This window comes from Equus caballus, chromosome 6 (assembly GCF_041296265.1).
Source record: "Equus caballus isolate H_3958 breed thoroughbred chromosome 6, TB-T2T, whole genome shotgun sequence".
NCBI classification, from domain to species: Eukaryota; Metazoa; Chordata; class Mammalia; order Perissodactyla; family Equidae; genus Equus; species Equus caballus.
Genome location: NC_091689.1, coordinates 93156518 through 93178227, shown reverse-complemented (window position 1 = coordinate 93178227; position 21710 = coordinate 93156518). Strand labels below are relative to the sequence as shown.

Below are 21710 nucleotides of genomic sequence, written 5' to 3'. Positions count from 1 at the left end.
AATGGCAGAAATCAAACAATAAACGAAACACCCATAGGTCACATCAAAATCACAAAACACAGGAATTCTTGCGTTCCTTCCCCACCCCCACCCATGGGGAAAAGAGTCCTTCCCCTTTCCCATTCGTTTACTTTCACTTATGTATCCGAAATCACACAGGCTATTCATTCAGACTCCTCTTTTCCTGTATCTTGTAGCTAACGTTGGTTTGATGGTTTATTTAAAGATAGTAAGCATCACCAAATGGAATTGCGAGCTATTTGGCCAAGTGCTATAAAGCAAGGTTTGTATTATTTGGCTTACAGGTCACACAGAAAACACAACAGATCATAAAAATTAGGGCTCTGATAGATCCCCATGTGAGAAATTAAATATAACACTTTTAGTTCCAACATAATTCTTCAATGCAAATAACATCACATTTGCTCAATATCCCTCAACTATTAATGGGATTTTATTTTATGCAAAAGTAACTATTAATGGATTATAAGTGGAAAAAACAGAGTTTGATTTCAATGCTATTTCTAGGGGGGAGGCATGAATTGTTATTTCTTCAAAACAAACTATCTCATCACCTCAATATTTGTAGAGCATTAGGATGCACCCATTTATTCTGTTCTGAACTTTCTATCTCCGGTCTGTTTGCTTTGATGGCTAAGCCAGTCTCTCTGACATACGCACAGCCAGTGCACCATGCACTATATTTAGAAAGCCTGCAGCATCTTGATGTGTAATTGGAGACAAGGAACCTCTTCTGTCCTCTTCCTTTAGAGCAAAGAGGGCCAGGATTACCCACCCACCTTCTACAACCGTGCTGAAGGGAACACGTGGAAGAAGAGTCTAAGACCGCTCTCTGGACATTCCACTTCAACTCCTCCTAAGCTGGAAGGCTTATATGGCAATGTCCCTCACACTTGGAAATTAGGTAAAGCCCTTCATTAAGCTGCAAACTCTCTAGGAAGAATTACCTTTCATAGTTCATTAAAGTTCAGAAAGGCCAGTTTAGAAACAAAAATCCCAAGGATTATGTGGAAGCCTGACTAGCTTCATAGCATATTACTGTAGCAATCAGGTAGGGGAACAAATGTGCTGATACAGCCTTCCAGAGCCCGAGTCTAAGGCTCTCCCAGCAGGTGGCCCATACGACTAAAGCGGGTACAGCAGCAGCACCTGAAGCCCACGGTGCTTGAGAGGCTAAAGGAGCCTTTGCAAGTGTCCAGAAGCCAATATGGAAACTTCTGCCAGGCAGCATGTCATAATCTGCCACTGCTGAAATTTCTGGAATTTCTTTTATGCACTGAATTCTGTGCCATTCACAGAGGAAAGGATCTGGTAAGTGTAAAAAAACAATACAACTGCCCACCACGGAATTTAACCATATGTGCTTGATTTCACCCACTCTTTTCATTATTTTAGAAGTGTTTTAAAATTAGACTTTATTTTTATTCAGGTATGGCAAGGCCAACAGATCAGAAGACAATTATCAGTGAAAAGACAGTTTGTTACAGTTCCCAAAAGGAAGGGGCCTGCCACTACCTGGGGGGTCAGATGGGGAAGCACCAGGGTGGGTCAGGAGGCAGAGGGGGTGAGGGAAAATGTGGGCAACAGCCTTTGTTGTGGTTCCTGTGGGAAGGAACAGGCAAGGCAGGGTAAGCAGGTTTAGGATTGGCTAGTTTGAATAATTGTGGTGGGCTCTGGAGCTGTCCCTAGTTGTCTGGTACCTGGCCTGTGGGTGATGCAGGAAGGGGCACAGTGGCCCTGAGTGGGAAAGCTGGCTAAAGCAGGTGCCGGAGGGTCTGCGCCCTGGGTTGGTTGATTTTTATACAAAAGCTACACCAGCAAGTAAGTCCTTTCCTATCTCTAGGAATTGGCCAGCCCTTAGAGTGGCAGTCCCTCCACAGTCAGCAAGGCCCCATAGTATCCAAGCATCAAATATAGAAACTAGAAAATGTGGTTATGACAACAAGGTCCAACAGAGCTTTACATGTGATGCCATCTGGAGCTGCTGATGGAGCTAAGAACACAGGTTCACTCTGTTTGGTCCCTGATTCGCGGGACAAGCACATCTTGTAGCTGGAGCCAAAGCCTCGGGCGGCGCTGGATAACTGTTCCTCCATGCCTGACAGATGCAGAGGAAGCCCCCGCTGGGACTCATGCAGGGACGTCTTTCGAGTCTTCTCTCATAAGCCTGAAAATTGCCTCTTGCGATGGTTCTAAAGTAGCAGGCAAATGTGAAGATACTGAAGATAGGAGAGGACTCTGAGACTAAACAGACTGCCTGAGAGCTTAGCAAAGCCATCTCGGCGGCAGAGGTGCTTATCCGGCAGACTGGGGTGCGGACGGTTCTGCCTGTACCTTGTACACGTCAGGCGAGCAGAACCAGGGCCACTGAACATCATGCTGGGTGTGGGCCCACCACACAACTTCCTGATAACCTTGCTTCCGGCGGAGGATGCCCAAATGGATGAGAGGAAGCACCAGTCAGACTGATGTGAATATCCAGTCTGTCTGGCAATTACAGCTCTCACTGCCAACGAACATATTTGCATTGCTTCCTTTTTAAAAAAATCTTTTTTTGAAGTGCCTCACATTAATTATAAGTTAGAAACAACAGGTGAAATAGTTGATAGTGCAAAGAGACACTCTAAGTGGACGAAGCTCCATAAGCTGCACATTACTATGCAGAAGGAACAGTCCTCTTTGTCCCTGACATAGGGAAGAAAAATCTCAACACTTTTATATAGTTTAGACAAGTCAGTAGCTGTATCTTTCCAGCTGCTTCACCGAGAAGTCAGAGGGGCTTCCTTTTGAATAAATTGCTCAGCAGAAACATTACAAAACCTTGAAAATCAACTTGCCAATTACTTAACAGACATGTCACTGTTCTACGCCCCTCTTCCCTCAAAGAGAACTGAACTTTAAAAGTGCAAAGTCTTGCTATGTCAATTAGAGTAATTTCCGGCTGTTGGACAAATGTTGACATAAAAAAATAAAAGCTGCCACGAACTTTCCTCAACCCAAATCAGAATCTGCCTCCAAAAAGGCTCTTCTTTACTCAGCAGTGGTTTCAAAATCCTTCCGTGAAAGAAAATGCAGCAGCGTGGTATGGTTGTAGGAGTTCAAAGTTAAATTTTTAAAGGGAACGAAACAGGGGTAGAGAGCTAAAAATCCCAAGAGTGTTCAATACAGCTCTCATTTTTACATTTGTCATAAGGGAAGGAGGAACAGTAAGTAACTAATCATACTTTCTATTCGCTAACAGTGGATATGCACGTAATATTGCTTGTTAATTAAATTATTGAATCAAAAGTCTTAGACTATTTCTAGAAACGTAAATGTTTTGGATTAGACAAGCCAAACCCATTCAATTTAGGTCTTTTTTTTTTTTGCTGAGTCTGCTCATTAAACAGCTTTACAATTCCACCAGGAAACCCTCAGATCTGCCAGAGCAAACATGGTTTTGTGAGAACCCCAAACATTTCATGTTGCTCTGTTTTCTCAAGCCAAAACTATCTTCCGTGTTCATTAACAAAATATGTATATTCTTGTAGCATTTAATAGGTTGCTTCTTGTTGAAGAGAAAAGAAAGTGAGACGCAAGATGAGTTATGAGAAAATATTTTCCTACCTTGTAGTCATATATTCAGCTCTATGACCTGCAGAAAAAAATATGAAAATAAGTAAATTGAATGGAATCAGTGGAATGCATTTGGTGATCTTTTGTATCATCTGTCCCTTATTTTAAGATGTTGAGTATATAATAACTCACACATTTTATGCTGGAAAGCATGAGGACAGCATATAAAGATAGACAAGTAATTCAAAGTAAATATTTCATAAAGTCTATACATAAAGTTTAATAAATTCTATAGATTGGAGATACATGTTTCACTTGGCAATCTGAGGCAGAGAGTTTTAGTTTTTTTAAACCAGAAATAGCTGCTTGATCTTAACTGTAAGTTTAAGGGTGAAATACAAATAAAACACATCCAAGATTCGAACGTTAGTTATTGCCTTGTCTTGATTGATACTCAAGGGGGAGAAGGAAGGGGTCAAATAAGGTTGGGAGAACTCCAGTCCCTTTAGATTAAATTGGTCTTCTTTCTCTAACATGAAATCAGGGAGAGAAGTTGCATTTTATAATCAGAAATGACATTTGCAGATGTTAAAGGACAAGGACATTAAATCATGCGACATTCCACCAAGTTGTAAGCTAAAAGCCTTTCACAGAGTTCTCTGTCATTTAAAACACAAGGTTCTTCTTATACATTCGAGCTTCCTGACTTGTTTTAAAAAACAGCTCTGTATTTTTGTAGTGCTCCTACAATCTGTGCTATTTCAAGTTTGAATGCTTCTGCTCTTTCATACACTGAGGGTGGAGCAGTGGGAATGGGTGTGGAGAGTGAACCATTCAACTGCTTTGTTTGCAAAATGATGATACGGTCCTGAAAGAGCTTGAAAATATAGCTGGTACAGAAGGGTCATGTTGCAGCACAAACAGGCGAGCCTGGCCCATTACACCATAATGCAGTCATTCAGACGTGTAGGGCAAGGTCAACAGAACAATCGTAGAGAAAGCTGGCTTGTAGTGAATGAGCACTCCCAGGCTGCAAGAGTCTTTTACTCTATTATCTGCTTTTGAATACAAGTAACGAAGTATTTGATGAATATCTATTTACTAAACGGGGCAACGTTACTATCAAAAAATACCTTTCTCAACAGAGACCCCGGCCACTGTAAGTGTTGGTCTACCTATCATTTTAGTGTCATTCCCCTCCTTTTACTGGCCTTCTGCTACTTTTGGGGACATGGAAAAAGAGAAGGTGACACAGAACTCCAGAATAATTTATAGCTATTCATACGTGGGAGAGAAGACCTACTGGAAATGGAGAGGGCAGATGGCGAGCTGAGTGTGGCACGTGGTGCCTTACGGGACATCCTTCAGCAGGAGCTGGCTGTTCAGGGTTAAAGTACAGGGAGAGGATAGGCTGGAGATGAAGATTTAACAGTCACTGCCATTTACGTTGTGTTGGGGCCACAGGAGCTAGCTGAGATCCCCCAGCGTGAGTCAGCAGAAGGAGTAAAGGGTTGAGGGCAGAGAAACTATGTGGCTTGTGCTGTACTGTATGTTGATAACATAAGTATGACATAAAATATGTTAGTAAAGCAATAAAAACAGCAATGATGCCTGATGTTTATCAGACACTGTTCTGAGTACTTTCTACATATTAACTCACAATTTTCACAAGAACCTTATGAAGTAGGTACTATTATCATTCTTTATAGAAGAGCATACGGAAGGTAAGTGAGTTGCCCGAAGTCATGTGGTTAGTAAAGGGTGGGTCTGGCATTAGGGTCCGGGTTGGTTTTAAGTCTAGATCTGAGCTCCCAAGGAATATATTGTAACAATGGAAGTCTGTTTTTCCCCCCAGCAAATACCCTGAAAGATCCTAGGAGAAAGGTAGGTCTTTTGGCTTACACTCCTGTCTGCTTCGTATGGCTAAAGCCAAATACACAATACTGGAGATTTAATAAACTGTTAAATAAATTTAATAAATATCTATAAAATTAAATTGAGTAACAGAGGTTTAATTATTCAAGTGATTCAGTAATAAAGATGCTAATGATAATTCCTTAAATATGAAATACTTTATAACTTTGAAATTTTGCTATTTTTGTTAAAATATCCCAACCAAATATTCTTTAGTTTTAGAAAAGATCATATATAAAATGGCTTAAAATCATTTTTCTCCATCCATCCATAGTTGACAGTATGACATAAAAAATTAAAAACCTATAACAGATCCATTTTGATTAATGAACCAAGAGTAAGCTTTGCAAGAACTATCATTCACAGTATAACTGCCACCACCACATCCATCGTTTTTTTCAGCTAATAGTACTGAGTGTGTCTCAACTGATGAATGAGGTTTTATTTTTTAATCAGTATCATCATTAACAGATCAATAACACACAAGCTTAGAAGAATATGCTTCCCAGAGAAATGTGAAAGCCTCCAGTGGTCTGAGGATTAGATTTCAATCCCTTTCTTTAGAAGGCTACTTAATTATTAAAAACAACAACTACCTCCCCACCGCCCCCACCCCCAGCCATATGGAAGGCAAAAATGACCCATGACCCAGGATGAGCTTGTTGCTGGTACAAACACCGACTCTGACTACTCTTAAAATTCCACTTGAAAATCAGGAAGTGAATTATTTTTCACAACTAAATGTGTTTTATCTCCACAGAGGAAAAGGGAAAACCAAAATATAGTTTGGTGGCAATTTGAGCCCCCAAACTAGATAAAATATTTAAAATGTGCACAGCTCAAACTGAACGAGGCACCCTTGATTTGGTCCCTAATGAATGATTGATGAGGCCTCCTGGAGTTACTTTCCAGTCCTTTTTCTTCCTTAAGATACCAACTACCGCAGTGCTTTTCTAAAAAGCATAATTATTCACAATCAGCTTCTCTTTTGAAAGTATATTTGTGCTCCTACTCACAGACAGACAATGGACTCACTGAGGAAAACCTATTTAATTCCTCTGTCAGGAACCTTATGCACAGGGCTAGAAACAATATAACCCAGAACTCAGCTTTCAGCATTACATTTTCTGTATTTAGCAAAGACTGCATTGATATTTACACCCCTTAACTCCAAATGTTGTACACAAAGAAGCCAACGTGAACGTTAAGGCTCATTACCAAAAAAGAGAAAGAAAAAATTTCCATGCTTCAGTTTTATGGGTGTGTATAGCTCACTGACCGTGCTTGATTTAACTTCTCCAATTTAAAACCAAATGACATCACCAAAGGATCTACTGGTGTTGCTGAAGGATGAAGAAGAAGATGATGCCTTTGGTCTTAACAACTCCTTGTCTGTTTCTTTCTCTTTCAACCATTTGCAAAGATTTGGGATTCTGAATTTTGACAGTGCCACTTTCAGAGCCCAATCTAGCTGCTCCGCAATGTTGTAAATCAAAGCACTTACTGGGCCACTGGTAGCTTGCCAGGAGCCAGCAGTGAGACAGGCCAAACACATGTCTGTAGTTACAGTGTCAGCTGGGTCCGATCCACGGCCTAATCCCTGGGTTAGGCTCTATTTGTTTTACTATGCAGGCAGTTTATGTAGCAGAGAGCCTAGTATAATTCAGCAATGTGATTTCTACATAAAAAGTCAGGACTGTCCCCAAACATCTCATTTAATCCTGTGTTACTAACTTAATTAGCCAAACCCAGACTTGGATTCCTTCACAAGGGCTCACCGTCGGATTATCTCACTGCGGGACAAGCGCCATTAACTCTCCTAGTCTCCCTGGTGTAAGCCTATTAACGTGAACAGGACTTGCGTGGAAGGCCAGCCCGCTCCCAATGGTTGAGCTAAAAGGGGGGCATGTCCTCCACGCTCGGCTTTTCTCTGGGCAAAGCTGCCAGCGTCAAGCCCAGGCAGGGACCAACAACTGGTGTGCTGCCCAGCCTGCACGTGGGGCATGGCCAGGGAGCAGAGAGGTCTGCACACAGTGGGCAGAGGCCAGCGTGTCTGCTGCCACTGGATGAGGACAGCCAGTTTCTTATGCAGAATAAATCTAGTCCGGTGAAGGCCTGGTACACCTGAACACAGCTGGGTCACTAGGACACCAGAACCCACTGAAAGAAATCCCAAGATAAAGAAAGGCTGGCTTAGAGTTCACAAGGTACAATAGAGCCTTTCAGTAGAACTGAACTTTCAGTAGAGACACAGGTCAGTGGCTAAAGTCGGAATCTGGCATATGGATTCAGCAAACTGGCTAAAATAGAGCCCCATCCAATAATGGCATGTCAAATAATATTGACTGTTAGGGCCCTCTCTCCAGGAGACATAAGGGAATCTATGTTGAATGAGCACCATAAAGGCTTCAGAGTGTGACCCCAAGCATAGCAACACGAGTGTGCATGCAACGCCCGGAATGAATGCATCCACAACTGAATCCCCTCCAACTCAGTTTCCAGAGTGCTATCTCCGGTCCTGTAGGGAGGGACTCGGTGCCTGCCAGCATTCGTCTCCACTTACGATAATTTATGCTTTGGTACAATGCTTTCTGCATAAAGGCATTTATGCTTCTGGCGGCTGACCTTGGGGGCACCACTGAAATATCAGGCATTTGTGCAAAATGGAGAAAAGAAAAAAAAGACCTTACATGATACTATTGGGGGAAAAAAGAGAAAAAAAGGGGACATGATTGCTGAAGCATGAAAACTATTCAAAGAAAAAAAGTTGTGTGTGTGTGTGTGTTTTTTAAAGTTCAAACCTCTGTTACAGAAGAGTTGAAAGATGAGCACAGGGAGTGTTCACATACCCTTCAATTGGATTTCCCAGTTGTTAAGATTTTGCCATAATGGCTTTATTTCCTTTTCTTTGGCGTTCTCTTTCTTTTTTCCTGAACTATTTGAAAGTAAGTCTCAGACATTATGACACTCAGCAAGCATTCCTTAAGAATAAGAATGTTATCCTTCATAATCATAATACCATTATCATATCTAGTAAAATTAATACTAATTCAATGGTATCATTCAATATATTCTATATTTAAATTTTCCCAATTGTCCTTAAAATGTCTTTTATAATTTTTGCTTTTTGATTCAGAATCTAATGAAAGTTCACATATTGTGTTGGGTTATTTTATTTTTTAAGACACTTTTTAGTAGTTTAAAGGTTAATTTTTTTTCTAAGTGAAACCAGCCTTTTATCTTAGAATCTGGCATCCTGTCTGTAATACATGGATTCTTAGGTCACGATGACCTTTCGCCATGTGGTCATTCCCTGAGAATAACGGGTCCTGTGGAGGAAACCAGAAGATAAGGTGATAGAAACACTGCTTTATGGGCAAGAAGGTTCTAGAATGTTAGGAGGCAAGAGTTTAGGTCAAGAGCAGCAATCCCTTTTTGGCCTGAGTTACTCACACAACTCAGCCCCCTCATTTCTCATTCCCATCTGTATTCCCGTTTGCTTTTTATAACTTTCAGCAGGATCTAGTGTGAATAAAAGATAATTAAAGTTACAGACTATGAGGCACTTAGGACAGGGACTACATATGTACGTCTGTCTGTACGTATTTATGTATTGATTGACTGACTGAGGAAGATTAGCCCTGAGCTAACATCTGCTGCCAATCCTCCTTCTTTTGCTGAGGAAGATTGGTCCTGACCTAACATCTGTGCACATCTTCCTCTATTTTACATGTGGGACACCCGCCACAGCACGGCTTGAAAAGCGGTGCATAGGTCCACACATGGGATCGGAACCCACGAACCCCTGGCTGCTGAAGCAGAGTGGGCGAACCTAACCACTATGCCACCAGGCCGGCCCCTTGTATTTATTTTTTTCCTTTTAAATTTCATGAAGATGAAGAGAGAAACGATAACATTACACAATCCCCTTTGCCTATAATCCTTTTTCTCCCTCAGTTTTCTTGCCTGTAAAGATGAGAAAATTAATAGCGCGCAGTTAAATATACAGTTCCCAACAATGCCTGGCAGAGAAGGCCTTCTACCAGGGGCAGCTATTGGTGCTGTTTTATTACTATTACCAGATAGAGCAATATACTTAATGTAATCAGATTGCTTCTCAACTAAAACCAATGCCAACGGAAAGAAGAACAGATCACCCAAACTGGTTTAACTGGCTTCTAGGGTTCCAAAACGCAAGAGATGGGACAACAAATACTGGCTCATTAAGAGAAATGAGGGGGGCTGGGAGGGCAGAGAAGGCCGGGAAGGGAAAGAAGAAGTGACTGGGGGTCAGCAGGTGGGAGCAGGTGCTGCTCGTGCAGATTCTTCCACGGTTAGGAGCACCTGCTCTGAAGAGCCCTCCTCAGCACTCCCTCGATTCCACTGTTCTTCCTCAAGGTCAGCGCCAAGGTTACAAAGAAAAGAGTTCCAGGGAGAATCTGATTATTATCGATACAGATAAAACCACATCTAAACATACAGTGTTCACTGTTTCTCAACACGCCAAGTCCCTGCGTCTCAGTCTACATGGAATACATATGAGAAATCCACAAGCCACGCCATCTCCCCATCTGTTTCAAATCACTGACCTTCTCCAAGGGTCCTCTGCAACAAGTCATGCTTGGCCTGAAGTTTGGTGATGAGATTACTCCCTTCCAAATACTCTCGGAGTTTCTGAAAAAGGGAAGATTCATTTTTAACTTTTAAAATTATTATTCAATGTCAAAGAACTTCCCACACGGTATCTAAAATCCAGCCACTTTTATCTTCTAGATCCTAGAAGCTTCTACTCACAGTGTGGTCCGATGCAGACCAGCAGCATCAGCCACCACGTGGGAGCCTATCAGAGGGGCAGGCTCTCGGGTCCCTCCCTCCTCAGACCTCCTGGCATCGGAACCTGCCTGGTGGAGTCACCTTCTCCTGGTGACAAGTTTGTACATTCAAGTTGAAGTGTACGCTGTTTAAGAGTGTTGTGTTTCAGAGCATTCTGTAAATTTTCCTTGCTAAATTTGTTTGCATATCTGAACACCTGGGGAGCTTTTAAAAAAGTACTAACTCCTAAACCGTATCCCAGACCGACTGAATCAGGAACCCTGAGGGTAGACAGGAGTCCATATTTTAACAAAGAAGCCTGGGGGATTCTGACGTAACTCCAGAAGCAGAGTCTGGAGACCCCAGATCTGAGCGCCAAGACTGGCCGGGGACGGAGTGGACACACCATGAAGTAGAACTGCTCCGTCTCCTGCTGGTTCGCTCTTCTCTTGGCGATGCTGGGCTTACTCAGGTACGTTTCTGAGACGGTAGACTTCACAGACTCGGTGGAGCGACTGTGCTGGAAGCATTCAGAGACATCGTAGTCCTCGATGGTGACCATATCTTGTATCGTCTGCAAGGTGGCCTCAGTCGTTTTCTTAACCTGGGAACAGGAACACATTCCTCCCACTAGTACGTCATTTCGTGAATCCCACAAACACTCAATGAGAATCCCCTCTGTCAGGCAGAGGTGAGGACACAGGCCCTGCCCAAGAGGCTGAGTCTATCAGGGGAGAGAGACAGGTAAAAGACACCCCCATCACCAGTGCAAGGAGAGGCTTTCTTCAAAATTATCCTGAGGAGGATATTACCTTATATGAGTCCTTACAAATCCCATGTATTACAGGGTATGCTCTCAATTACATTTTTTTGGTTTTAAATAGACTTTTTTTTTTTCTGCTTTATCTCCCCAAACCCCCCCTGTACACAGTTGTATATCTTAGTTGCAGGTCCTTCTAGTTGTGGGATGTGGGACGCCGCCTCAACGCGGCCTGATGAGCGGTGCCATGTCTGTGCCCAGGATCCAAACCCTGGGCCGCCGGAGCGGAGCGCACGAACCCAACCACTTGGCCACGGAGCCAGCCCCTAAATAGCCTTTTTAACTCAAGTAAAACTACATACAGAAAAATGCACAGACCGTAAGAGTAAAGCTTGATGAATTATCACAAAGTGAACACACTTCCGTGACCACCGGTCAGATCAAGATATACAGAGCGTGACGAGTACCCCGTGCTTCTCTCAATCACCACACCCCGCCCCGTTCTCCTCCTCAAAGGTGGCCACTACCCTGATTTCCAACATCATATATTAGTTTTGTCCTTTTTGTACTTTATATAAACGGAATCCCACAGCATGTGTGATTTTTGTCCTGATTCTTCTGCTCAACTTTATGTAGTAAGATTTATTCATTTCTTGTGTGTGAATATAGTATTTCACTGCTGAATATTCATTGCAAGAATATATCATAATTCATCCCTTTTACTGTTGACAGATGACTTATTCTAGTTTGGGGCCATAATGAATCACACCGCTATGAACACATTTTTGTTGGGCCACATACATGAGTAGAATTGCTGCTTTACAGGGTATGCCAGATTGTTTTCCAAAATTAATGTTCTAATTTGTATTCCCACTAGCACAGCAGGAGAATTCCTGTTACTCCACTTCCACAAGAGGTGGTATTTTCAGTTTTTTTAAATTTAAACCATTTTGTTGGGTGTGTAGTGGTTATCTCATTGTGGTTTTCATATGCGCTTCTCTGATCACTAAGCTTGGGCACATTATCATACGTTTAAGGCAATCTGGATTACCTCTCTTGGAAAGACTGTTCAAATCTCTTGCCCAATTTTCTATTGGATTATGAGTCCTTTTCTAACTTAGTTATAGATATGGATACAAGTTTTCTGTGAGTTACATGTGTTGCAAATATGTTTTCCCACTCTGTGCTCTGGCTTTTCACTCTTTCTGTAGTGTCTAGATGAACAGTCTCTAATTTTAATGTAACCAATTTGCCAGTCTTTTCCTCTAGGGTTAGTGCTTTTTGTGTCTTATTTAGGAAATATTTTCCTATCTCATGACCATAAAGATACTGTTGTATGTTATCTTCTAGGAGATTTTAAGTTTGTCTTCCACATTTAGGTCGCACTCCACCTTTGCTTATCAAAGTCCAACGTAAATCAATAGCTTTACCCTTTCCCCAGACAACACACAGCGTTTAGAACCTCCTAACTCCATTGACTTCTCCTGATTTGTCTGCTATATCTTCAATGTACTATACGAGGATACATATATAAATATCTACATATATTTAAATACAAGACATGAGGTGTTATATATAGTCAGTATTCATTTAACTTTATCCACATATTTATTACATTCTTTGATCTCCATTCGTTATATATATATATATTTTTTAAAGATTTTACTTTTTCCTTTTTCTCCCCAACGCCCCCCGGTACATAGTTGTGTATTCTTCGTTGTGGGTTCTTCTAGTTGTGGCATGTGGGACGCTGCCTCAGCATGGTCTGATGAGCAGTGCCACGTCTGCGCCCAGGATTCGAACCAATGAAACACTGGGCCGCCTGCAGCGGAGCGCGCGAACTTAACCACTCGGCCACGGGGCCAGCCCCTCCATTCGTTATATTTTTAAGAGCATCCTCCCTTTAGAAATTCTTTTTAGTGTGAGTCTGCTCGTGGTGAACTCTGTTTTCGTTGACTTGAAAATGTCTTTTATTTCACCTTCATTTAGGAAAGATATTTTTGCTGGTCAGTAGTTATCTTCTTGACAATATCAACTGTGCTTTCTTGTGGCTTCTATGTTCCTGTTGAGCGAGAAGTTTGCGGTCAGTCTATCACTAGTTTGAATGAACTTTCCTTTCTTTCTCCAGCTGCTTTTAACGTTGCCTACAGTTTAACCATGATGTGTCCAGGTAGGAATTTTTTTTTTTTCTTGCTGAGGAAGACTCACCCTGAGCTAACAGCTGTGACAATCTTCCTCTATTTTGTGTGTGGGACGCTGCCACAGGATGGCCGCCACCGAGTGCTGCAGGTCCATGCCTGGGGAACCGAACAGGGGCCACCAAAGTGGAGTGTGCCAAATTTAACCACTAGGCCATGGGGCCAGCCCTAAGTAAGGATTTTTAAAATATATTCTACCTGGAACTTTTTTGGACTTCTTGAATTGTGTGATGTTTTTCGTAAGCTCTGATAAATTTTCAGCCTTTATCTTTGGATTTATTTTTATAAAACAAAAATATCTTTATATAAATATCTTTATATTGTCTCTACTTTCTTTTTTTATCATTTTTATTCCTGGGAATTTAATTAGTATGCTAAACATCACTGTGTTCTCTATATCTCTTACTCTTCTCTCTCTCTTCATATTTTCTATCTTCTTCTTTTTCCATGCTGCATTTTGATTATTTTCTTCTGACTTGTCTTCCATTTTCATAATTCACTCTTCAGCTGTGTCTCATCTGATGTTAAAACCATCCACTGATTCATTAATTTGGGTTATTGTATTCTCAGTTCTGGCATATCTGTGTGGTCCATTTTCAAATCTGTTATTTCACTGTTATAGGTTATAGTTCCCTGCTAAAATCTAAGCTTGGCTTTTATCTCTTTGAACACAGTAAAGTAGCTCTTTTACAGTTTATTTCTGATAATCTCAATATTTGGAGTTCCTGTGAGTATGTCTCTTTGTCTGTAATTTATTCTATCACTCATGGTTTCTTGTCTAGTCATGCCTAGTTATTTTTGCTGGACATTTTCTGGAGAGTTATTTGAGGTCTAGAGTGAGGTTATCACCCTCCAGAGAGAATATTTATTTTTCCATGCCATTAGGGACACTAAGTTCAGAATCACTGGATTTTATTTCTGTTCAAAATATGTGATGCTCTTCCTTTTGAGAACATATGGTTCCCTGTGTCATGGGCTTCAGGTTTGGCCATGCACCTCGTCCTGGACAGTGAAATCTGAAAGAATCAGCTGAGTGATTCAGTCCACAATTACAGAAAGTAGAAATATTTTCAATTATCATTTTTTTAAAAACAACAAAATACCGTTTAGGGGAGAAACAACAGCAATCAGTGCTAGTTCAGATGCTTAAAGAGGTCATGTGATAGAATAAGTTCAAAAAGGAGGCCAAGAAATTTAACAGACTTAGTCATTATTTCTGGGGATATGCACAATACAAAGGATAGATATTATTGGAGAAAAGCATACTGAAGATCACTAAAAACACAATATGGTAAGTAGTTACTTTAAGGAAGTCATGACTGTATACCTACAGGCTGAATGAAAAGACTCCCCACCCTAGAGGTGACATGGGCAAGACTATGAAATAGGAGGTCCCCTGCTCACATCACCCACAGCAACAATAATTTGGTAGCCATCCATTGACAAAAGTACATCCAGGTAGGAGCCTGCAAAACCTTGGTGGAGCCCAAGACTGAGGAGAACTGATTTGAGAAGGCAGGCCTGTGCCCGGGTGGCAGGCATGCCAACCGTGATCCCTACTATAGGTGTGGAAACAGCCCTGTCCCCCTGTGTACTCAGCTGTGGTCCTTTTTGGCCTTGGTTCTGCCCACTACCACCATCCACCAAGGGACCCAGGAGGCATCACGCCCACCTATTTCTCAAGTAACAGGCCCACTGACCTTGGTCCTAGCTGTGGACCCTGCAGCAGCCCATGATGCAGTTCCAGTCTCTCTCAGCCCTGGTCCGGGAGCAGTCCTATGCACCCAGGAACCTGCTGGAAGGTACACTTGTCCGTGCTCCCGGAGGCAGACCTGCTTACCTCGGTCCACCTGCAGATCTTGAAGTGGTCCTGTAACTCTGCTCTAGCCCCTCCTAGCCACAGCCCAGGACTAGTTCTGCATACCCAGGGACCCAATGGGAGACATGGCCATCCATGCTTCCAGGAGCAGGTCTGCCAACCTTGGTCTGACTGCAGATCTTGAAGTGGCCCTGGAGCCAGCTACAGCCTGGGAGCACTTCTGCTTGACAAGTGACCAGGCAGGAGACACGTCCGCCTGTTCTTACGGAAGCAGGCCCACCAACGTTGGTCCAACTGTGGACAATGATGCGGCCTGTAACATGGTTCCAATACCTCTTAGCAATGGTCTATGAGACGTCATGCCTGCCCAAAGACCTACCAAAAGACAAGCCCATTCGTATTCCCAGAGGCAGGCCTACCAACCTCGGTCCAACTTTGGATCTAGAAGCAGCCCTGTAACCTGGCTCGGGTCCCTCTCAGCAGCAGTCCAGGCATGGTCCTGCCCACCCAGGGACCTGGAGGGAGACATGCTCATCTGCATGCCCCCAGAGGCAGGCCTGCAGACCTTGGTCCTGGCTGTGAACCCTGAAGGACCTGTGACTCACTTCCAGCTGTGCTCAGCTGTGGTCTGAGGCCAGTCCTGCCCAGCCAGGGACCTGTCCCATGACATGGCAGATGCCACACTCATTCAGGCACCTGGTAATAGATATGCTATCTGTGGACCAACTGTGGTCCCTGAAGCGGACCCCCGTCCCAGCACCAGACTTACTGACCGAGGTTTTGGAGGCGGTACTGTCTGCCCAGGGATCCAGGCTCGCTGGAGCCCTTGGTAACAGGCCCACAAACTGTGGACCCAGCAGCCGCCATGTGATTCCGTGTCATCGTCAACAACACTGTTTTTCTTCTTTTCTCAACTTGCTTCTCAGAAGCAAGGGTGTCAGGGTTTAATTTGGCATTGTCAGGAGGAATAAAGGATGTGACAGAAAACACCAGACACGATGGCTGGGACCACATTATCCCAGGGGATGTTCTCAACGAAGAATAACACTGGCTTCTGACACACACAAGCCATGTTAATAAGTCACAAGGGGGAATATAACGAGGCAAACACGAAACAGCTAATACGAGGCTTGTAATGACTCCCCATTAGCAGCAGGTTTGGTAGAAGGAGAGGCCAAAAACGTGACAAGGAATTAGGAAAAACCCAAAGACTGTACTGCCCTGGAGGAGTGCCCAGGTGGCCTGGACCCTAAGACGCAGACCAAAGCAAATGGCGGGAGACGAGACTTCCGCGGGCTTCTGCAGACTGGCTCTTCAGCCTTTGTTCTCCTAGGACACTACGGTCAGTGGAGAAAGCAAGGAAGTTGTTTGGTAGTTTCATTCTCCAAACTCATTGTATTAGCTTTCTAGGGGTGCCATCACAAATTACCACAGGTTGGGGGGCTGAAACAACAGAAGTTTACTGCCTTGCAGTTCTGGTGGCTGGAAGTCTGAGATCAAGGTGTTGGCAGGGTTGGTTCCTTCTGAGGGCCATGAAGGAAGGCTCTGTTCCAGGCCTGTCTCCTTGGCTTGGAAATGGCTGTCTTTTATGTCTCTTCACACTGTCTTCTTTCTATCCATGTTTCCGTGTCCAAATTTCCCGTTTTGTAAGTACACCAGTCACAGCGGATTAAGACCCACTCTAATGACCTCACTTTAACTGGATTACCTCCATGAATACCCTATCTTCAAATAAGGTCATATTCTGAAGTACTTGGGGTGAGGACTTCAACATATGAATTTTGGGGGAACACCATACAACTCCTAACACACATTATTTTATGGCATCTTGCCCCTGGTGCAGGCCTGTTTATCCTTTAAGACTTATCACTCCATCTGTGAAGGTGACCCCAGCCCTGCCTTCCCCTCCCCACCCAACTAGCCCTCCTCGCCATCAGTGACCTTGTATGGACTTCAATTATAGCACTGTATCATTTCAGATGTATTAAAAATTAGCAGAGAGAGACCATGTATGCATGCGCACATACATAGCTTGGATTAATGCCATAGTTAATTAGCCAAGGATACAGAAACTTACTGCCAGCACAGGCCACAGAAGGCAGGAGCAGAGGCAGAGCACCTGGCCATGGCCTTGGCTCCTGGTACGTTAACGGGGGGTACGGATGCCAGTGACCATGTCTGTGCTGGGTAAGGTGTTGCCAGATGTGGAAAAACAGTCCAATTTCTGCTCCCCCCCACAAGCTTTCGGGGAGGGTCATATCACTATTCCAGAGGCATTCACACTAAGAATCTATACACTTGCATTTAAGGAGACATTTACAAATACTGGGCTCTCCTGACTTTTTGAACAAAATTCATTCTCAGCAATAATACACCTTAATCCAAAGAAGAAAACCTCATTATTGTCCAGGGCTTTCTGAGCAACATCTCTGCTTCAGTCCTGTCTTAGAAAACCTGTGTTGCTGCAGTCCCCCTGACTCTGATTTAACGACCCATCCGGGGGGACCTGATACCAAGCGTGGTCTGAGGATCCCAAACCCATTTCTCGCAAGCACCTGCCACACTGTTTAGAGAGTTATGTTTTCCATCTCCAGTGGGAGCACCGTGAGGACAGGGACAGCTTATTAACTTTATACCTCAGTCACTAGCACAGTGCCTGGAACACAGCAGACTGTCAAAAAAGTTCGCTGAATGACTGATGGAAGTTGACGTCCTCCTCCTTTCAAATCCACAGACGCCCAAGAAGTGTTCAACACACACCGCCAGCCTGTGCTTCCTGTGCTGACAATCACCTTGAGCTCTGCCATCTTCTTTGGGCTGCTCTACCCCATGACTCATTTTTAGACCCTTTCTAGAAACTCTCCTCATTCCCCTTGGTATTCTTCTGAATCAAGGCCCAGCGAATTAAAACTTATTTGAAACAAAAAATAGATAGATACATACTGTTTCCAAAAATACGTGTTTTCAATGAAAGATAGTTGATCCTGCTTTCACTTTTGGCCAAGATGCTGCTATCATTTAAGAGATAAATGGCAGTTATCTTTTACTTAGGCTATGCTGTCAACCTGAACTTGCTGCAGGCAAGTAAGAAACAAATAAGTAAAAATGAAGTTAAAGCCACAGAGAAGATCAGAAACAGCAGTTGTGATTAAACGGTTATCAAGCTCACATCTTATACCGAATCTTAAAAGAATCTGACAGCTGCCCATAAGGGTTTGATCTCTGATTTACATGACTTGGGATTCAGCTGCAGTCACTGTGCTACGGGAAATCTGGGGGGCAATGCAATTTTTCTACCCTAGGTAGGAGGTATAGCCAAAATATTTCTTACTTCCCTCAATTATTCATGCCATGAAAATGGTCTCAAATGTTTGCCTAAAATCTTGTTCATTATTGTTGAAAATGTCCTGTGTAAGGAATTCATTTTTGGAATAGCCTGTGAAGTACTCCCTAGTAAACTGTTGGTGAAAGATTTTAAGTGATGCTGGTAAAATCTAGATGTTCACTAAACATTGTTGCAAATTAACTGAGGAATTAATTATAGGCTTCTCTCTTTTGCATTCAATTCAGGAGGATAAATCTACCATAACTTAAGACAGACTAGTTGTTTTAGAAGTGAGAAAGTTTTACTCACAGCACAGAAATGACATGCTTACAAAAGCTCTATTTTCTCGACCAAATATTGGGACAAGTGGTCTGAAAATGGGGCAAATTGCTTAAGAGGAGGGCTGTCCTAAAAAAAAGAAAGACAATTGCTTTACTCATGCAATTCAGTTTTCTTTTTTTCTTCACTGTGTATAATAAGGGCAGGAAGGAGAAACTCTAAGCAAAGGAAATGCAGTCTCGGGGGAATTACTCCAAAAGCTGGCTGCGAAAGAAAGGAGCAACAGGAATCACCCCTAGGCTGAAAACCCCAGGACAAAGGTTAAAGGTAAACTTCGAGAAAGTGGACAAGACTGTGTCACATTAGGTTGGGAGGAGTTTGGAAAATATTCACAGTGAGAAAGGTATAAAGGATCATTGAGATTGAGGTTGCTTTTAAAGCGTTGCCTTTAAACGTAGCGTTTATTAATGTTGCACTTCAGAGTTTAAGAAAACTTTCCAGTTTTCTTAACTTTTTACAGTTAAGTAAAAACAGTTTTCTAAACTTTTCAGAAAAGGAAAACAAAAAAATGGGCAATAAAGTCGTGTAGGCAGCAGGCCCTGTCCTAGTTCGATGCACAATACACAGTGGACACTGAGAAATATTTGTTGACTGGAGGCTGGAATTGTAAGACTGAGGTACCACTGATGCAGGTTTGAAGCATAATGAAAGTGAAAGCTCATTTTAAAAGGTATAACAGGCAAACATAAAGTTGTGAAGTGACAATAAATGTCTTAAACCATTATGAATGTGCATCAACCACAAATTTACTCAAGCCCATCTCAAACCTTTACTTATGAGTATACTGAGGCCGTTTCACAAATGCTTACTGCCCTCTCTGTTTTAGGCAGGTGCTGCAAACTCAAACATCTTCAAGCACCAAGCAAAGAATGAAAATGAGGCAAGTGGGCTGAGTGGGGAGCATGGCAAACAGGAAGAACATACTCTGTGTCTAAGGGGAGCATCTATTGTTCAGCTCAAGCTAGTAACTGACCTCCAGAAATGTAGGTCTAGTGTGATCAGACTTTCTAATTTTTTAGAAGCTAGAAATCAATATTTTTAGCTAAAACTTCCAATTTTTAAATGACAGCAACTAATTTTTAAAAATCAAGCACTGTAGAGCAAACAAAATTTATTCATGGCCAAATATGGTCTGTGGGCTCTTAGCATGGACACTCCTTTCTAAAAAGGCTCCCCATAGTTTCCCATGGTGCCCATTATTTGTAGTTATTTAAGATTTGGTTAAAAGGTTCATGTTCTACTCAGCTGTACTATCTACACTTTTGTAAACTTGGATGAAATTCTCTCTTAACTTTGATCTTTCCACTGGGCAGTCATAATTATTTTTAGTTAAGTGAACTCTTTCCAGCTAATTTTGGACCTTATGAGTGTGTATATGTTTGTGCAGAGGCAGAGAATCAGACATGTTTCTTTACTTGTATATTTTGGTTTGAAACCAATGTGTCAATTTTCTGTCTTTCTATCGGTGGAAGATCACAAGCAAATTCTTTCTATATGGTAGAGAAAAGTGCTGCACAGGACTCCCAATTAGCAATGATTGCTATGTTGTTCCCAAGTTACGTCTCTTATTTTCCACATGATAGAAATGACTTGTTACAGTCTGGCTCTTATGCTAGACAGACGCTAACTGTGACTGATTCATTTCTGTACTCTCCACACCTGGCAAAATATGCGGAAAGCAGAAGCCGCTCCACAAAGATTTACTGTACTGAAATGAGCTGGCCCACAGTATCTAACACTCCTGGAGTTGGCTCTTGTCATATGACTTTGGCTTCACCTTTGGCTCATCCCCAAGGAGAACCTGGGTGATAATCAAAGTGCCCTATTCTCCAGCCTTGAACTATATTGAAACACCTTTTCCTCCTTCAATACTTATGGAAACCTACTGACTGTCGAAAATCCAATTTCAATTTGACTTTCACTGGGAATCCCAATCCACCAGAGTGAATTTGTTTCATATCCAACAAATCATAAACCACGAGTCATGCTCACAAGACACATGTGGACAACCCAATTCATTTGTCTCTATGGTAAATTTTAAAAAACGAACCCTCAGAAAGCATTGCCTGCCTCTATCAGTTCATAAGGGCACTGTGCTTCTCCACATTGTGCCCAAAGCGGCATACATTAAGGGTCACAAACTCAAAGGCCTACAGAGGCCAGACAGGTAACAGAAATGGACGAGTCCAATGTAAGAAAATTGGGAGCTGAACGACTAGGGCAAAATAGAATTCAAATACCCCAGCTCTTGCCTTCATGAGGCAACGCAGGGCCAGAGCTGCCAGACTCCCTGTTTTTAACCGGCACAACTGTAGGAGACAAGCAAAGCAGGTCTGTGAGCTGCCAGCTTTGACCTCGTATATAACACACTTTTTTCCTAGAATTTAGAGAATGTTTCCAAATAAAACAGCAGGAGGATACACATGAAAAAAAATTGGAAGTCACTAGACATACAAACCACAGATCTACCAGAATCCAGTACACCGCATTAGGGGAGTTTTTTGCAATGCCTCGCCAAAATCCTAAGTCTAAAACATCTCCAGGAGAGCAGCAGCTTTCCTCTGGAAAGGCTCATTTGTGGGACTTCACACAAAGACTGCAGTCTTAATCACACTGGTTGTATTTTGAATACACATGTTTGAATAAGGGGTGTTTTGGTTCTTTTAGGAAGAATGGAAGCCAGAAAGCTACAATGGGTTTTGACCAAACTATAGCGGTCTAGAAACAGATCACTCTTTCTTAACAGAAACAAACACACATTCACATAACTCAAGACATCCCAGTAGAATTAAAATAAGACAAGGTACTAAAGTGAATTTTGATAATTCATTTTACCAAGGTGAATTATTGTGTTTTTTTCTGTCCCACATTCCTTCCTTTTGGGAATTATTTGTCTGTATAAATACATATTCCTGTTGGGGCTGTCAATCAAAGGGTTCTACGAGTGGGCACAATATCTAGGTGGAT

The 21710-nt window shown here is 42.4% G+C and overlaps 1 protein-coding gene across 6 annotated transcripts in view; it reads right to left on the bottom strand.

Moving 5' to 3' along the window:
• The window catches only part of SRGAP1 (SLIT-ROBO Rho GTPase activating protein 1), a 265246-nt gene that overhangs the window by 42940 nt on the left and 200596 nt on the right, over positions 1 to 21710 (bottom strand). For all 6 annotated transcript variants that reach the window (XM_001491676.6, XM_005611367.4, XM_070271841.1 and 3 more), the window contains 3 exons: positions 10709 to 10906; positions 10080 to 10164; positions 3628 to 3655 (listed from right to left, as the gene is read on the bottom strand). In XM_001491676.6, the coding sequence (XP_001491726.2) occupies positions 3628 to 3655; positions 10080 to 10164; positions 10709 to 10906 (311 nt within the window). The remainder of the gene's footprint in view (positions 1 to 3627; positions 3656 to 10079; positions 10165 to 10708; positions 10907 to 21710) is intronic.